Source organism: Colletes latitarsis, chromosome 11, assembly GCF_051014445.1.
Source record: "Colletes latitarsis isolate SP2378_abdomen chromosome 11, iyColLati1, whole genome shotgun sequence".
Classification (NCBI taxonomy): Eukaryota; Metazoa; Arthropoda; class Insecta; order Hymenoptera; family Colletidae; genus Colletes; species Colletes latitarsis.
Window position 1 is genome coordinate 16,589,585 of NC_135144.1, and position 27,201 is coordinate 16,616,785.

General features: G+C 38.8%; 1 protein-coding gene across 4 annotated transcripts in view; it reads right to left on the minus strand.

Annotated features, from left to right (window-relative positions):
• Positions 1–27,201, minus strand: part of LOC143347605 (uncharacterized) — a 124,381-nt gene that overhangs the window by 57,420 nt on the left and 39,760 nt on the right. For all 4 annotated transcript variants that reach the window (XR_013080641.1, XR_013080640.1, XM_076776936.1 and 1 more), the window contains exon 4: positions 317–567. Coding sequence is in view for 2 of the 4 variants with exons in the window: in XM_076776936.1 (XP_076633051.1) it covers positions 317–567 (251 nt within the window). In the remaining 2 variants the exon portion in view is untranslated. The remainder of the gene's footprint in view (positions 1–316; positions 568–27,201) is intronic.

Sequence of the window (27,201 nt, forward strand, 5' to 3'; positions counted from 1 at the left end):
ATAAAAGCAACGTCGGGGAACGATGCTTTTCCGTGGCGCTCTGTGGGCCGGTTCCCTGGAAGAAATACGCCTCGAATGTTCATTTTTAAAGGGATCGCTCGATAGGATCGAGGAACGAATCTTCGTGCACGGTTCGTTCCGAGTTTTTGGCACCTTTCGGGGCGAATCAACAGCCGCGCGGACCGCGAGCGACGATTACGCGGCACGCGCGCCAGAGCGAGACGCTAAAGTGAAAAAGCAAAAGAGCGAACGCCGGGGAAAGGAATAAAGCGGGACTAGGAGAAAAAGAAAGGTGGGAGGAGGGCCAAAAAAATACCTAAGGACGGACTCTCGTCGTCGGGCGTGAGACCAATACTCGGTTCCGTGCTGCTTCCACAATCCCCGACGTCTCCGCCGCCCCTGCCTCCTCCACCGCCGCCGCCGCCACCGCCGCCACCGCCGACGCCGACGCCGACGCCGCCGCCACCGTCGACTTCGCCGACGCCGCCCTCACCCTCTGTTTCGTGCTCGTCGTACTCTGAGAGCACTTTGTCCAGCAGCTCGATCGATCGTTGCACATCGTCACCTCTGGAACAAACGTATCGTTCGATTCTATAGTGATTACGCGTAAAAATCAGGTAACGTCGTTAATCGAACCGCTCGAATCGCGCGATTTTTCCCTACGATTATCTGCATCCTCGATACGCTTTCGCGTGACGCGTGGCTAACGATCTAGAGGCCCCGTGCTGTCGATATATATCGATAATATCGAAATCTTATCGACAAGGGTATTGCACCGCAGGGCAAGGTCGATTAGAAACTCGATGAGAAGAATGGGGAGCGTTAAGGTTTGGGCGCTGCACGACCACATACGGTTTCAAACTGTCGTACATTAAACCCGCAGTGCGACTGGTTTTATGGCAGCATCAACCACTCGACATGACCGCCCTGCACGACAAGTTGCACAACATCGGACACGTCGCATTTATCGCTCTAACCGTGGCAGAAACCATGATAATTACGGGCAACAATTAACGTGCAACTTGTCGTACGCCTGTGGTTCTTTCCGTTTGAAATTGATACTCGTGTATCGAAGCTGAAACAGCGTTAATCAATTACAATTTTAATCGGTCGATCCAGTAGAAAGATGCAATTGACGATAGACTGACGATTCCAATTACATTTTGATTAATATTGTCCTGAAAAATGTCTTTAAATGATTTCACGATTGCACGGTGACTAGTCTGTCGGTATCGATCAATTGTGTTAAGTCTCGCGCCTGTTTAATTACATCTGCAATCCATCGGAAACAAAAGGAGCAATTAACTCGAACGTCGAACGTAACTCGTAACTTTTTAAGAATAGCATTCAACGAATAGTTAATAGTGACGAATCAAAAAAATTACCTTCACGATAATATTAACATTAAATCATGGTATTTTAAATAATTGTATTCGTCACTGTTGAAAAGAGATATTAGTCAAGTGAATAGTAAAGAAAACTATTTATAGAATGAATTTTACGCTTTATCAAGATTTGCAAACCAATGGGAATGGTCAGAACAAAAGAGTTACACCATTTCCAAACAAGTGGTGCAAATCAGGGTTTGAAAAGGTTCAAACTATAACTGCTTCAAATTGAAACAGTTCTAAAATCGATGCATCCATAACAGATATAACATCATCGACACTAGAACTGTTTTCAACCCCTATAACTATCGATACTGTAACTGTTTTCAATCCCCGGTCGAAATATCGGTGTAACGCCGGTATTTAGTGTTTCGGTGGGAGTTTCTGGTCCGATCGGTAGTGGCGGTGGCGATGGCGACGGTGGAGAACGCAACGTGCAAGTCGAGGAAAGGCGAATAGAGGGAGGAAGATTGCCTGCCTCGACTAGAAGGTGCCAGAAGGGGCAGAGAATCGAGAATTCGCAGAGGTCAGGGGAAGCTAGAAGGGGTAGCAGATGGCGGGAGGAGAACGAGTGTGGTGGTGGTGGAGACGGAAAGCAAGGACGAGGGGGGTGTCTCGACGAGGAAAGTTGCGAGGCGGCACCGACAAACCACCCTGCGCGTACTGACGCAATGCGGTCTTTGGTCGGCCGAGACGTAATCGCGATTGTTAATTACCGCGGAAACGCGACCGTCGACTTTCGTCATCGAGACGAGTGGAAAAAAACGCGCGTTTTGTCCCGAATGCCCACCGATTACGGTTCCTTTTCCATCGAGAATCGTATACAGGGTGAGACACGAACTAGTCCCCACGATTTTTCAGCCCCTTTCGACGATCTAACAAAAAAATGTTTCTTATCGAATCGGCGTTTGACTGACAAGAAATTGCAGTTGCTTAAATTTAAAAACATATTCAACTATCTAAAACATTCTTCGCTACGCGTAATAATAGTTTAATGATAAACTTATATTTCTTTAATTTACGTGAGATTTTTTACGAAATTAATTTTTTCCAAGGCATGCTTCTTACTGAGATGAATTTAATCGTTGTCGATGAAACGAGCATCGTTGCCGATATTTGAAATAGAAAATAAAAATAAAAACACGTGCACCGTTAAGATAAAAAATTGCATGTCAATTTCTCGTTTATCGTAAAAAACTGAAAGTGTCTCAGACTGGTTTAAAACTGAAAATAGACGATAAAGCGATTTCTTACTGACATTATAAAGAAATATGAAGAGTCGATAAAGTATCATTTGTCTTGGTTAATCCTCATTGAGGCACAAAGTCTGAAACTTGGAACGCAGCGACGACCCGTCTAGAAATACAGGATGTACCAGAAAATACATTGTTCGCGTCAGAATGAATTGTGATGTCGTTGGTTCGCGAAACAATGCGAACAATCGGTAGAAGAACGGATCGCTTCAGCGAAAGAATAGCTGTTGTGGGTAATCGCTAGGAGCAACGTTTCAGAATCGAGCGCCTAGCTACGTGCAGCGCTCAACCAAGCTATTCAAGACTCATCAAGGCTTTCAAGACCCATCAAGACTTTCAAGACTTTCCAAGACTTTCAAGAACTTCTGCCTTCGAATAATATTCGGAGCGATTCGAAGCTTCATAGTCCCGAATGTTTCGAATCTTTTCGAGACTAAGATTCAAACAGGCTTTTACTCAAATACACCAGAATTACGCATTTTAATTTATGGAAACTTTATACAGAATAATCATGGTAACGTAAAAAAGAATTTCATCGTAACATCTTTCAAGAAATAACAATTTACAGTGTGATGATGTATTAATGAAATATTAAAAAAAAATACTTTATTATTTTTGATTTTATGCATTTAGATAATTAAGTACATTCGGAATAGTACCTCGAAACATTACCAAATGTACGAGTAAACAGAATTTCCTGCAAAATAATTCTGTTACAACACGAGACTTTGTCAGCAATTTTCTGCTCAAAATTATACACGTGTCTCCAACACATAATCAAAATTTATGCGAACACTTTCCATATTTAGAAACGTTATTTTAGGCGATCCGCGCGTATCCCCTAGGACAGTGTTTCTCACGTTGTGAAGCCACAGAGAAAAATAAATATTCCATTTCACCGCCTCTTTTATCAAATTTAAGTTTCTCCAATTTCCAGCACAATTTTATCAAAATTGTTTTATACCAACTGGTAATTTGAATGTTTCGGACAGTTTCACCGGAGAATCGAATAAAGAGGTAAAGTTTGAGAAACACTGGTCCAGGAAACAACGGTACGAAAGTTAGACGCGTCGACTATTTTGTAATTACAGCAGACTGCGGGCACACACGTTTCTCACTCCGTTTCTCTCATTGAACAAGTTCGATCCGACGTACCTGATCGGAACGACGGGAGAACGCGTAAAATGGTAAGAACGACGCGAATGGACGGATACGCGCGTACAAGTAGGAAAACAGGGGTTGTGCAACAACGAAACGTGTGAATAAATAAGCACGATCCCGTCGACGGAGACCGAGAGAGGGAGGGAACGAATTCGAGGACAGACCCTTTCAGGAGTTTGCCCAAAGCAAAATGTTCTAGCCGCGAAACAAAGCACGGAAATCCATCCCCCGTTTCATTCTTTTCCTTCGTTCCCGCTTCGCTCGCTTTCCTCTGTCGCTTCCGTGTTCGGCTTTTCAACGGCGGCACGGAACAGGTCCGTTGTCAGACTCGTTAACGTTTGATTCATTATTCAAGATCGTAATTGGCCGAAAGCTAAGCGAGATAAGGATCGCGGAATATTTTTCTTCTCTTTCCACGTCGGACCATCCTTACTGTCTTCTCGATCCTTTCTTTTCGCGCTTCAAACTCCGTCCTGCACCGGTGCATTCTTCCTGCGACTGGTCTCTTCCTTCCAGACGTTCTCAACAAGTCGTTTTTCATCCTTGGACGGGGCTCGTCGTCGAGCAAACCGAAAGTTTTTTGCTTTGATATAGGAATTTAAAAAAAAAAAGAGTTTTAAAAATCAAGATTATTTAAAAAACGTACAGAAACGAATGCACAAACGGTCAGGACGTAGAAGAATTTCGAAATAAATAGTAGTCATTTGTAAGTGCATCAGCTTTGTGTTAGCTCGCTTATGTCTTCAAATATTAATATAAATATAGTATTCCATATTACGAGCACTATGAGCTTAATATGGAATATGAGAACCTCAGTAAAAAAAAAGTAAATTATAAAATTTCCTAAAAATTTATAATATTTAAGTTTTTATAAAAGTTCTACAAGCAAGTGAAACGTGCGTATAAAAAAAAGTATTCCATATTAGGGCAACTGTCTCTAAATAATAAATGCATTTTGTTTTGACAGTCCAAAAACTGAAGAGCAAATAAAATAAAACGAAAATCGATTTTTTATTTTACTCGTTCCATAACAGTTGTTTTATTTTATTTTTTTACTCATTAATTACGATTTTAGAATCTGGAAAACGTTTTTCTGTAGTTTGTATGATTATGGTTCGTGCGATTTTTTGAACGGTAATTGTATAGCGAATGTGACAATGATTCGTACCGTGTGAGGGGCATATGGCTGTGTTCGTGTTACTCCTTCTTCGCCGGACGCTTTTAAAATCAGACAAACGAAAGAATCGACTCGAAAGACCTCCCACCAGTTGCCTTATTGAGGGAAACTCTTCCACCCCTTACTGCTTCGACCAACAGCTCAGACGCTGAGAGTTTAACAGGATTCAATGAAAGTACTGATAGGATCGAATACGTCGCAACGAATCTTTGTTTTTAAACGTATTATTTTTTTTTTTTTTTTAATTAATCCTGAGAAAACCACCACAGTCCAGACGTGTTATTATTTAAACACGATCGTTAGTTCTTGTATTAAAGTAGTAATAATGAAATAATGAGAATAATACCAACAGTAAGGAATATTTTTAACGAAAAGTTGAATACACTAGGTGACGACGTGGAACAATTAGAAAATTACGAAAACGTGAAATGTTTCGAGCGCTTCGACTGGTCGAATACTTCGCTAAAAGCGATCGAGACGGTAGGAATTAGGTAGTGTGGGAGTTCTCATCCCTCGTGCTTCTTCCCCTAGCCAAGTCGATTCTTTTATTTACCCGACCTTACTTGTCGCGTATCCTACTATACGACTATCGTTGGAACTCGACATGCGACTCATCGTACGATAAATCGTTACGTCAATGGCCCCTATTACTCCTGCCGCCCAGAATATTTTAGCGAAGTGCTCGAAACATTTTGCTTCACGGTTGTCAAACAATCACGTCAGTCATGTCGTTCTTTTAAAAAATTATCGATGTTAAAACAAACGATAACTGCAATTATCTGCATAGAAACTTTACTGGATCAAAACGAATATGTATCGACAATGGAAATAGAAAACTGTTTGTAAGACTACAAAAAGTTCAGTTATTGATTTAAATATTTGACAACAAAAAGAATACAAATTTAGTCGAATAAATTTCTATCTGTTGGTCTTTTTGAGATTTATATCTTATCAATAAATAATTACCGAGTGATCGTTGCATCAATATCGATCATAACAAATGCAAAGTGCAATAAAAAAGTGCTGACACGTTACGAAAATGAGTTCACGTTAAAATACTATATTCTTTAACGAATATAATAAACTCGTTAGAACAAGGATTCGCTGCGATGGACTCGATTCCATCGCTACTTGCATCGAACGCTACCGAACTCTGAGTACCTAAGCCATCGACCAGGGTAGCAAGGAAGGGAGGAAATACCCTTAAGGGAATATTTTGGTCTGGATGGCCATACTCGAGCCAATCTTTTCATTGCACTATTATGCGCATACTTAATTCATTCCATCCAATTTTTTTTTTCGATTGTCATTTTAATGTACGAAACGACGTTCCATCGCCATAACACAGTTTCTGATATTTTCATGTTTTGCATTTCTTTTTATTCAAGAGACTTCAAACATTTCAAGATTAACCCTTTGCTGTACAATGACGAGTCTGATAAGTTCTTGATATCAAGTTTTACAATTAATCAAGTCTTATACAGGGCGTTCGGCCAGCCCTGGGAAAAATTTTAATGGGGGATTCTAGAGGCCAAAATAAGACGAAAATCAAGAATATCAATTTCTTGACTGAGGCTTCGTTAGTAAGTTATTAACAATTAAATTCAAAAATTTCAAATCGTTCTGGAAAAATTATGTTTGGTTGCAGGAGTCAATTATAAGCATTTTTGGTGAATAGACATATCCCCGAAATCCTACCCACTTTCGAGAAAAAAATTCGAGTAAGTGCTGAAAATTTTGGGTGAAAAAAAAGACTTTCGAATCGTCTTGGAAAAATTATTTTTAGTTGCAGGGGTCAATTACAATCATTTTTGGTCAATGCACATACCCTCGAAATCCTACGCATTTTCGAGAAAAAAATTCCTTACCGAAAATCTAATTTCAAGCCAGAAATGACTGCCCGAATTTTCATGCGAATCTTTAAAACGTCATAACTTCTGAACGGATTGGACGATTTCAATGTTTAAAAAAGCAAACTACACGTATTTTGGCGGAGAATATGTACAAATTGCAAAAATATTCGAAAAGTTGGTCCTTGACCCCGAAAAATGAGAAAAACCCCATAGAAATGGTCCAATTTTCAAACAGCCATAACTCCTACAATAGTGAATATATTTCAATGAAACTTTTTTCTGAAGTAGAGCTCATGGGTACCTACAAAAAAGTATTAGACAACTTTTCTGTAGGACGTCAAACAAAGTTATTAAAAATCAAAAACGAATTTTTAAGAAAAATCGACAGGGGGTAGGTGCCTAAATTTTTCGGCGAAAAAAAAAAATTTCAAATCGTCCTAAAAAAATTATTTTCAATTTCAGGGGTCAATTTCAATTATTTTTGGTCAATAGACATACCCCCGAAAGCCACGTATTTTCGAGAAAAAAATTCAGGAAGGCGGACAAATTTTTCAGCGAAATTGAAAATTTTCAAATCGATCTACAAAAATTATTTTTCTAACTAGTTTCGAGAAATAAATTCGAAAAGGTGTGAAATTTTTGTACGAACAGTTTTAAACGATATTAGATAGCGTACGTTGAAAATTTGTTTGCAATTAAATCGCACGTTCAGGGGTTAATTGCAGCACGCCAAAATCGATATTTTCGTTGATTCCTATCGCAGACTCGTTATTGCCAGTCTACTTCGCGTGAACTTTTAACAGTGTCCGTAACTTTTCGAACTTTTCGACCAACTATTCGCGCTCTAATCATTTTTGCGCATTGGTTTCGGTTTCCCATACTCTCGCCTGAAAAGTTGACCGACGAAAGCTGCGCGGAACTATCTAAAATAATTTTCGCGGTTAACCGTCATGCCAACGACGAAACAACGGCCGACACAGTTACTGGTGACCCTGTTCGAAACGAATAGAATATCAAATGTTTGTATTCTAGTTGTATTTATAGAATACAATGAGTGTCACGAATATACCAACCCTCAAAGTTTCAATGTTCCCCGACTTCCTGCAGAGGGCTACAATAAAGTTTTCTATTCATACGTAATTCCAATCTGTTTAAAAAAAATTTACATCATTTTATAATTTTCAGTTACTAACGATTAATTCTTTTCTCACGTGAATTTCAATTCTCTTCGACGTTTATTTAGAAGATTTTGTTTAAATCTCAAGTTTCGTCAAAATTTATTTAGCAATTTGAACGAGATCGTGTCAAAAGACATACGGTCTTCAACAAAATATTTTCGTTTTTGTGGTCGGAGCGTATTGTATGGAAAATTTGAAAATTAGAATTTCAAATGCAGAGTAAAGTTCTATTTCGCGTTGGGCAAGCGAAACCGCGCTCGAACAACGACTCGATCGAGTAAACGTAACCGATAAATTGCTGTGCATTGTTTCACGTTGGTTTCCATTGGTCGAATGAAATTTTACTCGTCTCTGCAGAGGACTCGTAAACGTCATCTACGTTAGTTGGCGTACGCGTGGAAACACGGGACGATAATTGAATGCAGCCAGGTAGGTGGATAGCTAAGTATCTATCTAGTTATATTATACAGGGTGTTCGGCTATTCCTGGGAAAAATTTTAATGGGAGATTCTAGAGGCCAAAATAAGATGAAAATCAAGAATACTAATTTGTTGATGGAGATTTCGTTAAAAAGTTATTAACGTTTAAAGTTCCGACCGTACTGAATTTTTTTCTAGAAAGTGGGTAGAATTTCGAGGGTAGGTCTATTCATAAAAAATTATTGTAATTGACACCCACAACCGAAAATAATTTTTCCAGAACGATTTGAAATTTTTTAATTTTGTCGAAAAATTTCACACCTCGAATTTTTTTCTAGGAAATGAGTAGGATTTCGGGGATATAACTCTTCACCAAAAATGACTGTAATTGACCCCTACAGCCAAAAATATTTTTTTAGAACGATTTAAAATTTTTTAATTTCACTGAAAAATTTCTGCAGCTATTGAATTTTTTTCTCGATACTGCGTAGGGTTTCAAGGGTATGTGTAATGACCAAAAATGATTGTAATTGACCCCCGCAACCGAAAATAATTTTTCCAGAACGATTTGAAACTTTTCAATTTCGCCGAAAAATTTAGGCACCCCCTGTCGATTTTTCTTAAAAATTCGTTTTTGATTTTTAGTAATTTTATTTGACTCCCTACAGAAAAGTTGTGTAATACTTTTTTGTAGGTACTCATGAGCTCTACTTCAGAAAAAAGTTTCATTGAAATATATTCATTATTGCAGGAGTTATGGCTGTTTGAAAATTGGACCACTTTTATGGGGTTTTTCTCATTTTCCGAGGTCAAGGAACAACTTTTCGAATATTTTTGCGATTTGTACATATTCTCCATCAAAATACGCGTAGTTTGCTTTTTTAAACATTAAAATCGTCCAATCCGTTCAGAAGTTATGACGTTTTAAAGATTCGCATGAAATTTCGGGGAACGATTTCTGGCCTGAAATTAGATTTTCGGTAAGGAATTTTTTTCTCGAAAATGCGTAGGATTTTGGGGGTATGTGTAATAACCAAAAATGATTGTGATCGACTCTTGCAACAGAAAATAATTTTTTTAAAACGATTTGAAAAATTTTAATTTTGTCGAAAAATTTCAACACCTACCCGATTTTTTTTTTCGAAAGTGGGTAGGATTTCAGGGATATGTCTATTCACCAGAAATGCTTATAGTTGTCTCCTGCAACCAAACATAATTTTTCCAGAACGATTTGAAATTTTTAAATTTAATTGTTAATAACTTACTAACGAAGCCTCAGTCAAGAAATTGATATTCTTGATTTTCGTCTTATTTTGGCCTATAGAATCCCCCTTTAAAATTTTTCCCAGGGTTGACCGAACACCCTGTATATACAGACTGGCTACGTAGCAACGCGATTGCGTGCTTCGACATTGCCAACTATGATCGCCGCGGATGCTAATAACGTCCCACCTTCTTTCCTCCTGAACGTAATCGCGCATTAGCTTGCCAGAAAAGAATTTCCGTTGCGATCTCCCTTCTCGAATCGAGGAAGTATTCGAGGGGAGGGGATCGAAAAATCAATTTTTTAATTATTGCACAGCGTTAAAGTTGCGTCGATATATATGCACGCCTTCTATAAATAGAATTGAATAGCGGTAGCCGTGGCGAGCAAGTTTAATACGATAATTTCAACCCACGCATTTTTTACGCTATTATTAACATAGATTTTACCTCCCATTGTGTCCGTTTACTAGAAGACAACGTCCAAACTACTTCGAGATATCGAATCAAGTTAATTCCGTTTGTTTTTAAATTTAATTGCAATGCATTTTCTTCGATAAAATTGAACGAAATTACGAATCTACGAAAGTGAGAAACAGAAACTTAAGAAACTTAGAAAAAGCACAGGCAGACAGTACTGTAATATATTTCCAGCGTTTCAGTTCTAGTTTCTCTTTACTTGTTAGTATATAGCGATTGTTTAGCCCGATAACGTGATAATTGTAGCTAATATGGTAAGGAGAGAAAAGGTAAACTCGTGATTACGAGGGCGATAAGCGAGAGCGCTAATTTACATTTGTATTTTATTTTTTCGTTTGCAATCAAATTTTATGCGGATTGCATTGATTTTTGTTTTGCCCCCAAAGTTCGTCTCGATAGCGATCGTCTAGACGAGACTATTCCCTTGAAGCGTATTTCAGCGTGAATTAACCCGAACCGTCGATCGACGTTGATCTCGTAAGTGTGCTCGGCGCGATCAACGATCGAAACGAGATTGCTTTGACACAGCGACACAGCGAGAACCGAACTCTGCTAATCAGAGAACGCGAAAGAGGACGAAGAGGCACATTTTTCAACTAGACCGTTAAATTTCATCAATTATCGAATCATCAATTATCTTTGCAAACGAACCGATCGATTCCGTACGAAATGCAGTTAACAACGCGTCTCGCCACCTCTTCCCTAGTCTGAAATTCATTCTACGGAAAATCATCACGTCCCGGAGAGACGCGCTGTTCCTAGATTGCCTTGCAATTAGGACTGTTTACGAACGGGGCTAGGTGCCGTTTTCGATTAATCAAATCCAACATCCTCGGTGCAAATTCAATCCTACGACCCCCACTGCTTGGTGTCAGCAGCTTTTCTCCACGATCCAATCGGTATTCGTCGTCGACCGTGCGCGAAACCGAATAGGAAATTGTTTGAACATCTGTGTTGAGCGTCGTTCGATCAGCGAACTCTACAAGGGACGAGAAAAATTTCCCAAAAAATAATTATATACAGGATATTGGAAAAAGAGGCTTGTAATTCGAACCCATTTCAAACGGGACCAATATGTACACTTACAAAATAAACATTTTATATCGACCGCTAATATTTTCGTAAATTCTACGACGTACAGGAATTCAAGCAAAATTCAAGAACAGTGGCAACAAATATTTCCAGATTATTGCAGAAAATTAACAGAAGGTATACGGAAGGGAATTAGTGCAATTTTACAAGCAAAGAAGATCTGGACAAAATATCAAAAATAAATAACGTATTAAACACTGCCAAGTATTGGACGTGGCGCAAAGATATTAACTTCTGTGATCAAAATAAGTTATTTCTTAGTATTCTGTCATACCCTTAGTAATAAACAATGATTTATACAAAACTTGTGATTATTAGTCCAGTTATGCACCTTACCCTTACACAATGACAAAGGAAAATACATACTATAGTCGAATGCAATGATTTTTTTCATACCAGAGGAAAACACAAATTTATATTTTTCAGAAGAAAAGACACGAAAAATCTAAAGTCCTACAGATGTAGTGCTCTCTTGCATTTTTTCGTAAACGCATTAATAACAGTTTTATGACCTGAAACAGTTTGCACGGACCATCTTGTACGTTTTTATTCGTTTAATATAAATAAATTCCTCGCTGAAACTGTTCTCTCATAAAACATGGCAATGAAACAATTTTCGACCTGGCCTGCGACTAATTTGCACCGCAACAGATAAATTCTAATTCTTGGTTCGGTGTCTCTTGAACGACGCGATCGACCGTCCCTCAGCTTCTGTCCAACAGCGAAATCAGACTGCGGAAGATTGCGAGATTACGCTCGGTTGCCAGGCCAGAGAAGATTCTCTTGGACAGAGTTAGTTTTCTCCGCGGAGAAGGATGAAGATCGGGAAGTTAGTTTTCACGGCTTATCGACTTGGCTCCGAGTCGAGTTTTCTCCCTTCCCTCGCCCCTCTCCCCCTTCCGGAAAAAGGAGGGGAGACAGAAAGTCTCTCACGCTTATCCCCCGCGATGCGATGACCTCGGAGATGCTTACCTCCGCGTGTACCATCGAGGGATTACTCGAGAGATCAGATCGTGCCGTATCTCCTAACGCGGAATAGACAAAAACGAGTCCAAGTTACAACTATCCTAAGATAATCGAGCAAACGTCGTTTCGTCGGTCAACGAAAGCTGCACTCGAGGGTTTCCGGTTTTTGGGGACGAAGGACACTTTTTATTCTCAAGAAGTTGACGCCTACGCACGTGTTCTGAGAGTGCTTGCAATTTTTTTTCGATAAAAAAAATAGCAATAATTGTCTTAACGAATATGATTGATTTTACTTTAAATTGCATGAAGTATTTGTTGAAATTAAAACTTTTGATAGAAGACGAACGAAAACGCCTAAATATTACCCGTTATTATCGCCACTAAATAGGAAGGGGCTCATCTGCGCTGACGAGTCAACTTCATTGTTCTTGCCACAATAAATATTTAAGTATTCTTTTGTACGCGAGTATAGTACACACCCCTGTTTCAGCGAGTTAACACGAGCCAAAATTGTGTGTATTGTGCTCGAGATTTAAATATACGTCGACCATTTTGGAGACTCCACACTTTAATCCAGTTGTTCTTAATCTTTTCAAGCGCGTGGCACAGTTTAACTTTACGATTTAAAGCGAAGTCTTTTCAAGCTCGGGGTACAATTTAAAGGGAAACAAACCAGACACAGTTCCCCGTCTTCTGCAATTATGCTAACGAAGATTCACTAAATCGTTTATAACGTGCAAAGATTAAAACAAGTATATAACTAAATTATTGTAAAAATAAATTGTCACGACAGTTTAGAATAAACAAGTTTAACATACACAAGTTTTTATATTCGAGTTCTTGGTGGTTCTAAACTCCATTTTGTTTTTAAACATTTTTTCGAGCGATGTTTGAAAAACACGTTGCTTTTGCATACTAAGAAACTGCAGTGTCACCGAAATAAAATTTCTCTTATTTTACTTTTCAAGTTGCATTATCAGAAATGATTCAAACAACGTATCCAAGACTTTTATTATACTTTCGACTGACGTTCGTGAATTTACCCTGTTTAATTTAATCTGAAGCTAATGCAGAAAGTAGGAATTAAGGTTACAGACTTTGTATTGTTTCAAATTCGTGTGCGTTTCCGGGGAACAAGTGCGTGTCTACCTTATTTGGTTTGTCTTTAAAGAACAATGGCGGCCACGAACAAGGGCGCGAGACTCGAGTCAGCGACCGGAAAACCCAGAGACGTTCTTTATCTAAATAAAAATTACAAATAACGAATAAAGATACGAACCATTTGCTCGTCAGTCGTCAAATTAAAATATAAATTTCTAGGACGAAATATTTCGCAACGAGTGAATTAAGATTTTGTTTATTTCATTATTAATTATGGAGCATAACTTCAGCCAATTCCTGTCGTTTGTTTGATAGTTCTCGATTGAATTTACTCTTGTCTCTCTAGTTTCAAAGTATCCCGCTCTTTTCCTCGTCCGGTGGCACGTGCGAAGCTCGACTTCGATAGAAAAAAAGGATTTGAACGATAGAAACGATAGAAACGATACTCTTTCCAGTTATATGAAATCGATCGCACTCGATCGAGTTTCTTCCATCTGGATACTATGCCATATAACATTTTGATACTACAAGGAATCGCTTATAAAGCGGAAACGACATACTGTAGTATCTTCGACAGTTGGAGGGCAGTCTACAGAAAATATTCGTATCTCTGACGAATAAAGCGTGTCATAAAAACCTATGCACGTTACCATTTCTCGTTCGATACTGCTTGATACCGACGGTTTCAACGAAAATCGTAAAGCATATGGCTATTCACACGATTTGTCGTATAACGAAACGAAAGCTGCCATAAATCTTGACAAAGAACGATCGATTGGGAAACCAGGCAGTGTGCAGAGATCGAAAGTTGCCAAGTATACACAAAACCCTTCTTGCACAAAGGCGATGGGGGTTTAAGGTTTCTCACTCTCCATAATTCCCTCTAGAAATCCCTGGGTGTGTTTACATTCTCACGGATCACTTTGACTCGACGTTTCTTCTTTGCGACCTTCGTCACGCGATATACTTGGGACTAGAGGTAGTACGAGGTTAATTTGATTCGTTGGTAACTTACGATGTTTGCATAGTATACATGGGAGGAATGGTAAGCCAGAAAAGAAAGACGCCAGGATATCGAATAGTCGGTCGAGCGCTTGCGAGAGAGACGAGAACGTAGCCCTCTGGTGGCGAGTGCTAAATCTGTCGCCACAGGTACATTTAACGGCTAGTACGAAGAGTTTGTGAAATATTAACGTTAAACTGATACAGTTGATACTATATTTAGAACAATAAATTTCTTTTGATATTACAATTTTGGTTGAGATTCGCTGTAGGTCGTGCAGAAACTTATCAGGACTTTTGTTGCGGCTTCTATTACTTCTCGTAGGAGAAACGGTGACGCGTATGGGCCGTTTCAGTAACGAAGACAGCGTTCGTCCAATCGATGGAGCCAAGTTATCGAAGGGTCATGCTCGCGTGAGCGGGAAAACGTAGAAGGGAGACGGAAAAAGAGGAGAAAAATTTGAAAGATCGATAACGCGCCATCAACGAGGATTACGCTAAGCTTGAATTTCATTTCGACGCCCCCGACGTTGCGGGTACCTTGACAGCGACTCCTGACAACGATATTAGTCTCGACCCGATAATCTGCTCGAGCCACTAATTTCAGCAGCGTCTACAGCGCGAAATTGTTCCTTGCAGGCGCGGCCCAAGTTTACGTGGAGGAGCGTCGGGACGCTTATCGACAACCGCGGCTACTTCGAAGCGTTTAGCAACCCACTTCCCGACGTACGATCGTCGAGATTAAGCAGAAACGCTCGTCCTCGTTTCCAAGCTTCCCGTTTAACTTGTGCATCCGACTATGTAACGCGTTCTACGAAATAATACGTGTTATTCCAACGATTAACAATAATAACGTCTTTAATACACCGTGGAGGCAAGGTGCGCGCGAATAGAGCGACGCTTCGAGCGAAGTTCACCATCGCTGCTATTAAAAGCGACCCAGGGGGCGGAGGGGGGAACCTTTTTACGCTGGGAGGCCACAATTTATTTAAGCGAGGCCCTATTAGGCTGCGCGCTGAGAATTTAACATACAAAGTGATTCTAAAAACTGGGACAAGTCGCGGCTCTGTTCCACGCGAAGATGCGAAAAAATTGATACGGGGCGAAATGTATGCCATAACGAGTCGGAGTGCAACGGCGAAAAGCGCAATATGCACCGTGCACTTTTTCCTTCAAACGATACCACTGATAACGTTAACGGAAGAGATCTTTTTTACGCAAGAACTTTTATCCCGAGGAGAGAATTTAAACATTTTTAAATTTCATGTATCAGTTTGACGTGAAAATGATTAATGGATTAGGTCGTCTCGTAAGTTCGTGATGAGTTTTGTACCCAGAACTGAAACAAACAACCCTCTACTTTGGAAAATTCAATTCGAACTAGAATCTTTATTTCCAAGAATTTTTATCGATTCTCGACGAAACTTGCAACGTAACTTTTTTAAAAGAAAGTTCCATCGAAATTATTTAAGTGAAACTTGTTAGGGAAGTTTCGTAACTGTTTCGAGCCACGCATTAAAGTATCAAAGTATAGCCATTGAAAGTGGAATGCTTTAAGAGGTTTATTATTGCACGTTGTTCTTCTATTTCTTCCAACATTTTAGTTACGTTCGAGCAATTTGTTTCAATTCCACCTTTCACAACTGTAATTGTAAAGCTATTACGATAATACTTTGCGTTTTAGTAAATCGTTGCATCTCCGGTTCCTATAAATTTGTCACACGTCGGTTATGTATGCTAACTTAATGCGACTGGATGTTTACGTTGTCTTTGTTTATGTGAACTGTTTATCGTCCATCCGAAGATGTATCTAGGTATGTACAATTTATGCAACGTTACGTAAGAGATCATGTTTTATTCACAATTGCAGAAGAACGATTCGAAAACATTTCCGTTTCAAATTTTTATCCTTCTTGCAGGAAGAGGTCTCCAAGATGGCTACTTTTTAACGAGTTTCCACGTAGTAGAGTTTCCCTAGTACCGGTTTAAGGTTTAAGGTTTTCTTTAAATCGTTAGAAAAATATAATATTGTACGCTTTCTATACTGTTTTATTTATTTCTTTTTCAGTGCATTGACGTTTCACAGTAGAGTCTCGATTATTGCGTAAGAGCCTCGTGTATCGAGGGTATCGACAAATAGAGGGCGATGGTCGCTAAGCAACAAGTAAGCTTGAAGACGCTACTCACGAGTCATAAGTAGCGTCGTGGGCGGCTGTTTCTCGTGCGATTGGTTACCTTGATTACCACACAAATTTTCAGCCTCGATTTCCTCCAATAATCGAGGTTCTACCGTATATCTAGAGTAAATGTGATTCGCCAACGGGGAGCGTTGGATTACCAGCGTCCGAGGCTCGCAATCCACTGGGATAAAGCACGCACGCGGGATTAGTCTTCCACCATTGAAAATGAAATTTTCGATATTCTCCGTCGTGTCGCCGTGACAGTATTATCGAGCGACAAATGACATTTTTTTAACGATAATCGGTATAAATATTACCAAACTCGGGATATTTTTGAATGGTAACCCATAATTTGCATTACAATTTTTAACCCCTTGACGTACGACTTAATTCGAAATAACATTTCAACGTGTACTATTCAATTTTATTTAAATCCGTCCTCGTCTAAATCGTCCTAAATTTTACCTCTTGAATGTAAAAATGCGTTGATTTTAATATATAAGATTTGATGATGTGTAGCCTCACACGATCGTGAAACTTGACATTAAGTACTTGTAACAAGTCAGACTCGTAATTGCACGGCAAGGGGTTAAGTAATAACACATGATAAATAAATAATAAAGGTCTCGTCGGGAAAGTCCACGGACAAATTGATCAAGGAGCTTTTAGCGTCTTCTACGGAGTAGCACTTAGAAATAAATAATTAAGACACGGGAACGATCCCCCAAAAGCATTTAGCTGACGTGGGTGGAGAAAAGCTGTAGCAAGTGGCATACTTGCGGAGTACCAACATGAACCAGCTTTAGATGCTCGTGTCACAGACGCCATTGTACATGAAAATTTAAATAACGCTGATCCTTGTCGAGAGTTGCTTGGATATCGTCGAAACAATCACAAGGAATCCTCTTGAGAATAGTCAAAATAATATTTCGAAATTCGAAAAATTACAATTTTCTTTATCGTCGCGACCACGAGCAAAAGCACCTGGGAAAAATTTTAATGGGAGATTGTAGAGGCCAAAATAAGACGAAAATCAAGAATACTAATTTGTTGATTGAGGCTTCGTTAAAAAGTTATTAACGTTTAAAGTTTCACCAGTACTGAATTTTTTTCTCGAAAATGCGCAGGATTTCGGGGGTATGTCTATTCACCAAAAATGATTGTAATTGACCACCGCAACCGAAAATAATTTTTCCAAAATGATTTGAAATTTTCTTTTTCCCCCGAAAAATTTCGCACCTTTTCGAATTTTTTTCTCGAAAGTGGGTAAGATTTCGAGGATATGTCTAATGACCAAAAATGATTGTAATTGACTCACGCGACCGAAAATAATTTTTCCAGAACGATTTGAAATTTTTGAATTTAATTGTTAATAACTTTTTAACGAAGCCTCCATCAACGAATTGGTATTCTTGATTTTCGACTCAATTTGGCCTCTAGAATCCCCCATTAAAATTTCCCCCAGGGTTGGCCGAACACCCTGTGTATCTTACGAGACTCAAGAGCGAATACGAACGCGTGAGTGTCGACGATCGTCGAAGGGTTCGAACGACTCTAGAAACTGGAAGGAGACTCGAGATCAAAGACTGGAACGAACAGGCGCAAGTGTACAGAGTCCGAGTACGGAGTGCACAAACAACGACCTTGAGCTTCCCAGACGTCGACTCATCGAGAGGTCGATCGACTCTCCTTCGCTTACCCTTCGAAAAGGAAAACGGAAAGGCCTCTGCGCGCGAAGGGAACGAGCCAAATGCGTGGTTACGTTGCTAGCAACGTAACCAGGATAATAAACCGTACGTACGTTTGATGCGCGCGCGCACGCGCTCGTTGTGCGTGAAAAGCTGAAAGCAAAGGGAGAAAGAGAGAGTGAGAGAGTTATCTCTCTGTGGCGGCGTTGTGTATTATCTAATTCAGCGAATCGGCGAGTATCGAACGGCGCAGTCGTTTCCGTATGTGGGTCAGTGGTCGATACGCGTGTCCAGCGTCGCACGGCACTGTGCGGCGAAGCGAGGCGAGGTGCGCGTATATAGGTTACAGGCGCATAAGTGTATACCCGCGTAGGCGTTACACGTACCACCAGGGGATAGTTTACCACTACGATATTTCACTAATATTCGAACGTTTCAAACGTCACGAACGACGTTCGAGTATCTAGTGGCTGTCAAAAGTATCTGTTAGATTTATGATTTTTAAATCCCCGAACGTGCACGTTAAATCGAAGCGGTTGAAACAATATGGCGTCTGGGACTAGCGGGAAGTTCCAAGATCGTACCACTCTTGATTAAAATTTATTTTGATATTTGACGTGTATTTAAATATTACGAGTGAAATTTGAATATCCATAGTGACTGTCAAAAGTATCTGTTAGATTTATGATTTTTAGATCCTCGAACGTGCACGTTAAATCGAAGCGGTTGAAACAATATGGCGTCTGGGACTAGCGGGAAGTTCCAAGATCGTACTACTCTTGATTAAAATTTATTCTAATATTTGACGCGTATTTAAATATTACGAATGAAATTTGAATATCCATAGTGACTGTCAAAAGTATCTGTTAGATTTATGATTTTTAGATCCCCGAACGTGCACGTTAAATCGAAGCGGTTGAAACAATATGGCGTCTGGGACAAGCGGGAAGTTCCAAGATCGTACTACTCTTGATTAAAATTTATTTTGATATTTGATGCGTATTTAAATATTACGAGTGGAAATTGAATATCCATAGTGGCTGTCAAAAGTATCTGTTAGATTTATGATTTTTAGATCCACGAACGTGCACGTTAAATCGAAGCGGTTGAAACAATATGGCGTCTGGGACTAGCGGGAAGTTCCAAGATCGTACTACTCTTGATTAAAATCTATTTTGATATTTGACGTGGACTTAAATATTACGAGTGAAATTTGAATATCCATAGTGACTCGAAAGTATCTGTTAGATTTATGATTTTTAGATCCTCGAACGTGCACGTTAAATCGAAGCGGTTGAAACAATATGGCGTCTGGGACTAGCGGGAAGTTCCAAGATCGTACTATTCTTGATTAAAATTTATTCTGATATTTGACGCGTATTTAAATATTACGAGTGAAATTTTAATATCCATAGTGACTCAAAAGTATCTGTTAGATTTATGATTTTTAGATCCTCGAACGTGCACGTTAAATCGAAGCGGTTGAAACAATATGGCGTCTGGGACTAGCGGGAAGTTCCAAGATCGTACTACTCTTGATTAAAATTTATTCTGATATTTGACGCGTATTTAAATATTACGAGTGAAAATTGAATATCCATAGTGACTGTCAAAAGTATCTGTTAGATTTATGATTTTTAGATCCTCGAACGTGCACGTTAAATCGAAGCGGTTGAAACAATATGGCGTCTGGGACTAGCGGAAAGTTCCAAGATCGTACTACTCTTGATTAAAATTTATTTTGATATTTGACGTGTATTTAAATATTACGAGTGAAATTTGAATATCCATAGTGACTGTCAAAAGTATCTGTTAGATTTATGATTTTTAGATCCCCGAACGTGCGCGTTAAATCGAAGCGGTTGAAACAATATGGCGTCTAGGACTAGCGGGAAGTTCCAAGATCGTACTACTCTTGATTAAAATTTATTCTGATATTTGACGTGTATTTAAATATTACGAGTGAAATTTGAATATCCATAGTGACTGTCAAAAGTATCTGTTAGATTTATGATTTTTAGATCCTCGAACGTGCATGTTAAATCGAAGCGGTTGAGACAATATGGCGTCTGGGACTAGCGGGAAGTTCCAAGATCGTACCACTCTTGATTAAAATTTATTCTGATATTTGACGTGTATTTAAATATTACGAGTGAAATTTGAATATCCATAGTGACTGTCAAAAGTATCTGTTAGATTTATGATTTTTAGATCCCCGTACGTGCGCGTTAAATCGAAGCGGTTGAAACAATATGGCGTCTGGGACTAGCGGGAAGTTCCAAGATCGTACCACTCTTGATTAAAATTTATTTTGATATTTGACGCGTATTTAAATATTACGAGTGAAATTTGAATATCCATAGTGACTGTCAAAAGTATCTGTTAGATTTATGATTTTTAAATCCTCGAACGTGCACGTTAAATCGAAGCGGTTGAGACAATATGGCGTCTGGGACAAGCGGGAAGTTTCAAGATCGTACTACTCTTGATTAAAATTTATTCTGATATTTGACGTGTATTTAAATATTACGAGTGAAATTTGAATATCCATAGTGACTGTCAAAAGTATCTGTTAGATTTATGATTTTTAGATCCCCGAACGTGCACGTTAAATCGAAGCGGTTGAAACAATATGGCGTCTGGGACAAGCGGAAAGTTTCAAGATCGTACTACTCTTGATTAAAATTTATTTTGATATTTGACGTGTATTTAAATATTACGAATGAAATTTGAATATCCATAGTGACTCAAAAGTATCGCGATGCTTAAAATTATTGGGCGATACATAACACTGACGTAAACAAATGAACGTAAACATTACGAGTGCTTATTTATTCAACTTCAGAACTTAACGCAGAAAATAAAAGGAAAATTTATACGAAATGTGGAGAAATGGACAAAGAAGTCGTCTAATTGAAGCTACACATAAGACTGTATTACAAAGAATAGAACTTTACGTTGCAGAAGGTAGAATGCAGTTCGAACATTTAATTTAATTATTAATTATATCGTAATCGCACTACTCCGATGAAAAAGTTACGAAACCAATGAATCCATGAATCAACGACCAATCGAAATGATTCTGTACAAAATTTCAGTTTTGAAACAGAGTCGTTGAGGATAAGTTTTGATGAGATTTCTCGAACGATTCGGTCGGGTCGTTACATCAGCGGGGAAAAGGGACGAAGCTATCGTATGATAAATCGTTACGTCTTCGCGCTCCTATTACGCATTTCATGCCATGAATATTGGACCATCTCCTACTGCAAAGAGCTATAAAGCATGTCTCTGAGTAATGTTCACGATGTGAGAGAAATCCATCTTTCCGCCCATAAATCGCGTTTTCATGATAGTAATAGTATTATCGGAGAGTATACGCGACACGAAATCCCAGCCAATAGCGAAATAAGCTTTTCATAAAATTCTGATCGTTAAATTCTATCCAGAGACATTCTTACGTACGCTATCGTTGCATAAGTCAATGGCTACAGTGATGTTGAATTATGGCATTATAATGGAGAACCAAGTTCGAGAGATAATTGAAATTACTTAGTCGCTTAAAGCAACGCAGTACTTGCTCATTTAATAATTCACGAGCGTGTAAAGAATCAAAACGTAACTTCTTTTTTCAAAGATGAGATAAAACCGATAAAACAGAGGATTAATAAGTTATCTCGTATTTCACATCGTTTCGTAATATCGCTTCGTCCTTGTCTTCCGTTTATTAAGCGTTTCAGATTATTTAAATAATCGTTGAAAGGATTAAAACTTTTTCAGCTCTTTGAATCGCATTGAAATTTTCTTCCTTTTCTATCGTAACTTTCTATGCGCAGGAACTTTGATACAGATTCGGACAGTCTATTTTACGGGGAATTTATGTAGCAGTTCAACTCGCAGACCTCTTGGTGAACCAATTACGATAAATTCTCTAAAGAATTCCGTGCCGAAACTTAGAGAGGCAATGGTCTCCGTCTGCTATCCAAGATCCTCGTACTCGCGGTCCCTAGCGACCTCGACTTACCTCTTTCTCCGTAAATGGAAACACTGAAAGGAGCCAACTTTTTATTTATTGACCCGAATTTGCTACGTTTTTATTGCCAGGAAAGAAAACGCGACGTTCGAGACTAGCTCGCGAACATTTCGTAACCCGGCGAACTTCGACGCAACCTCCACGATTTACATTTTATTTTCTAAAATCTAAAATGACGGTGGAAAGTTTATTTTTCAATGTCACGATTTCTTAAAAAAAAACAAACAAACAAACTGAATACGAAGAATAAAATTGTTTCATCCGGGAATTCGTTTTTCAAAAAATCGACTTCAACCCTTTGCGTGTCGAGCGTGGCTCGATATCAGTTTTTATCTCAGGAGCTCCTTTGTCGAGTCCCACTCGACATATTTTCAAGTCCAAACCAATAGACAACAAGTGATAAACACGATCGTTTAGATGGAGAGCCTCGTTTCATCTTCGTGCATCCCGAAGGGAAACACAAGGACAGAAAAATACCTGGAGGTAGAAGAGAAACGAATTTTTGTTTGCGAAACGTGCGAAAGGAAACCAGGATTGCATCCTGGAAATTGTTTCGTACGCTTGAAAATTACAAAATACAACAGTAGTGTGGATAAAACAGATATTTGATTGAGTTTGTTTAAATTGCTCTATTTTTTAGTTTACGTAAATTTCAAATAAAACGCTTAAAAGCTGCTGGTAACAAAATTCAAATATAATACGGAATGCAAAGGGTTAAACGTTCATCGCGTATGCATGTGATAGAGTGCAGAGTTGGGACTCCAGCGCAAGTAGAAACAGTCAATAGTGGACAGACACGTAACAGCCACTCGAATCCGACAAGTTTTCAAAACTTCAAATACGGTGTGATTTTATTTAATTCCAATATTTTTGTTAGCTTGCGTCCAAATTAACGTTATACAAATAAATAATAATAGATCAACATCCAAATAACAAACGGATTCGTGTAAAAGTTGGTGCTTCGTTTTGTTGTATACTAATTATTAACGAACGTACGAACGTTATATTTTAGAGCCCTCCATCGTTTTATTTATTTATTTATTTATTCACGGGATTAAATAGCCATTAGTACGGAAAGAAATACAAGTATAGAAGATAGCTACATAACAAAGACAAACAGAATTAAGAGTTACGAAGTATGAAACTGACTGTGAATAATTACAAGGGGATGCCAAGTAAAGAACATTTAAATGATAGAACTGAATGGTTAAAAGCATCGATCAAAACCATCTGCAGTATTCGCGTGAATGAACAAATGATTATAAGGGTTATAGAAGCCATAAAGTGTTCGATGGTGTTCTATGTGAAATAATTCAGAACGAATATTCTGGAAGGAACACTGAATCGAAACATTTCAATGATATTCGGACACGAAATCAGACCATTAAGTACCCTGTTAGCAAAGAGTAAGTAATCACCGACTGTCTTACCCTTTCCATTCGTTCAGACTGTCAAAGTTGGTGCTTCGTTTCGTCGTATATTAATTTTCAACGAACGTGGGAACGTTCGTTTCGAAATATCTCGAGGCACCTCGTCGTTTGATACGTTTTGCGTATATTTTAATCGACGAACGTAAATATTCGGCTCGCCCAAGGTTAACGGGCGCGTAAAAGCGTAAGTCTATTAAGCGATAAGCGATACAACCGTTAAAATAATAGCGCGGTGTAACGAGTCGAGGCGAGGTCGTCGAACCAAATCGCAACGTCGATCGATTAAAAGGATGCGCGATTGATCGAACAGTTCTTCGCGAGTGCATTAGCATGGGCGGGGTATGGGTGTGTCGAGTCATACCGTACCATACCTTCGTCCATTATCGATGACCGCGTTACATCGGTGCTCTCGCGACCACCACACCGCGTTTACTATAACGCAAAACCTGCTGAACGGAGCCCGTGAAACGAAACGATCGCTCGGGACGATACGCGTTAATAAAAAAATTTCGCGTAGCAGCCGGTTGTAACCCAATCGCGGAATATACTCTTCTTCGGGCGTATCGCGATCGAATTACCATTTATCATCGACTCTCTCACGCTCGAGCGAAACGAATCTTACGCCCCGCGTTTCACCATCGAAATAACCTCCGCTTAATCCGTCGTGTAATAAGGTCGCAGCCCTTCCGGCGAACTAAGTAAATCGCGTTAACGAGTCAGCCAATGTCCTAATCGTATCCAGACGCAACTCTGGGAACTCTTCATCGAGTTACCCGGTGACGAGACTCGGTAACAAGGACGCACAGACACCTCGGTTCGACAAACTGAATTATTCAATTTTTACCCATTCGTGTATCCTTGCGTGCGTGTACCACAGAACGCCTCTTGATCGTCACAACGTCTGTTATTCTCGCGTAAAAATATAAAATTTAACTATTGAAAGAGTTCGTTAACTGGGTACTCGAGAAAGTTTATAAAATACAATATAGAGTATTTGCTTCCTTCTGTCGCAGCCAGTAACCAAAACAAATTTTCTGTGTAATATTTCAGTATAAAATTATTAAGAGACTGAAAACTATCTAACAAAGTTAGCAGATGAATATGACGTTGGTAAATCAAGGATTACTAATATCGAAAACAACGTCTGTTTCTAGGACCCATCTTTCGAGATTCGATCTATACATGGATCTTTCGTGTGAAATCGCGCGAAACTAGTCGTTGTTTTGTATTCCCCAGATGAGAGGCAATTATTCGTTCCTTTCGTTCTGTACCACGAAGTCTATAGTAGCCTAGTTCCGAGCCAAGGATCGGGCGTCTCAGTGAAAGCCATCCTACAGGTAAAAATCAATTCTGCCTTACGGTCGTTTTGTACCTCTAGTACTTTCTTTCGATATCGGTGCTCTCCACTGCTCCGGCAACGTGCATCAAAGCGATCGCTTTTTTCCTCAATTTTGATGGCATTCGATGCCTCTCGATATCACGAACTTTAAAAAAGACGCTCTACTTCAGTGATTCGAAAACTCGACGATTTTATCGTCTGGTAGACACCGGGACAAAATTTCTTAAGATTTTCTGTGAAACAGGAAACTCATATCTATGTAATATCGTCTTTCCCGTGGTTCGTAATCGAGGCATTTCGTGAAAATCAATTTCACAGTTTTCTTTAACACATAAATATTATTTGTTAGCAATTTATGTTGAATTGAATTGATGTAACGATATGGATGTATACTCTAATTAAAAGAAAAAATTGCATTTCAATGCAACTGTCAACGTAGCGAATTATAATAAAAATATGCGTGACTGACAACTTTTTCTGATAAATGATTAATGTTTTCGAAAGTAAATTTCTTGAACTACTTGTAAAAATTTCGTATAAAAATATTAATTATAAAATCGATCAGCCACAGCGGTTTCTTACGGCGTTATTTAACGAAAAGTAATTCGACGATGGCACGTGTTGATTTTATAATATTTTTCAGACCTTAAATTGTAGGTGAACGAAAGGAAAAAGCGAACGGAATTTCGTTCTGAGATTGGACAGATTGCAAGACGGAATACGGAATTTCCTGCAATTTTTCGGACGTCTAGAAACTGTAGAAATTAGGCGTGCATAACGAAAACCAGTCGGAAAATTATCTGATACGCTTTCAGGCCCGAGGGTGAACACGTAAACTAATACTGTCGTGGAACACCGCGTGCTGCCGCCATTACGCCCGATGCCAGTTTACCGCGATAGAAAGTTTGTAATCGGTACCGCGGTAGCGTTGACAGAAATACATGGCTTGCTTGTTTCTACGCGTATTTTTATTTACAACCACACCGAACCGTACGTAAAAACCTAAACCACCGACGGGATCGGCTTCAACCGCGATATTTTTCGTCGCGTTTAGCGGTGCTCTGGTACGAGATCGTTTTGCTATGGATATCGTTCCTACTCTCTCCTCCACTCTTTTTTGTTCACGTATTAATTATTGTACAACCTTAACGTTTCACGCGTCGAAACCAGATCCGAGATTGGGCGTACAATTTTCGCGCATTCGAACAATTTTCAATATTCAAACGTCGCGCTCCGTTTCATTTTTACGATAATGCACTAAAAATTATATTTTATTGCGACGTTCGAAAGTAATTTGAAAATAATTGTTCATATATAATTGTTTAACGAAATTGTACATTCGACTTTGATTCGTTTCGTATTTATAATGTACTTACAAAAAGACAATGAAAGCGGAATTTTAATGTTTCCCTATTGTACTTAGCCAGGTAAAAGAATAGTAAAATAAATAACAATTTCCAAATTTCTCGATGGATAATGCTAAAAAATAGACGTCTAGACTTTCGAATTTTGTTTTTCACGATGATAACAGCTCGTGTCATTAAATAGTCGATTTCACCGCGAAAATTACGGAGCTTGTTTTCGTCCAAGAAAAATTATTCGCTAATGTGCATTTATGAGCTCGATAAAATCATAGTCTTGTATAGTTCGTAAAAGTTACTGTAATAATAGATTCTATTGACTTTCACGTGGTTTGCGCGGTTCTAACCCGACTCGTGTATTAAATTTGAAACTTCATCTAATATGCATAGTTTACTGCCGTAGTTGTTACGTACAATGCAGAAGAAAGTGAAACCGACGAAGAAAAATTTTTATTACCGCTTACGAATGTAAATTATGTGTTTTAACAGCGTGAAAAATGAAATATTATTTATTCCTTTAAATTCGTAAGGAAAGCGTCGGTGATTCTAAACGATTTTAATAAAATTTGGCAATTAGCACGAAGAAAGTAAAAGCAAAGAAAAAAAAATATTTATTACTGCTCATAAATGTAAATTATGTGTTTTAACAGCGTGAAAAATGAAATATTATTTATTCCTTTAAATTCGTAAGGAAAGCGTCGGTGATTCTAAACGATTTTAATAAAATTTGGCAATTAGCACGAAGAAAGTAAAAGCAAAGAAAAGAAATATTTATTACTGCTTATAAATGTAAATTATGTGTTTTAACAGCGTGAAAAATGAAATATTATTTATTCCTTT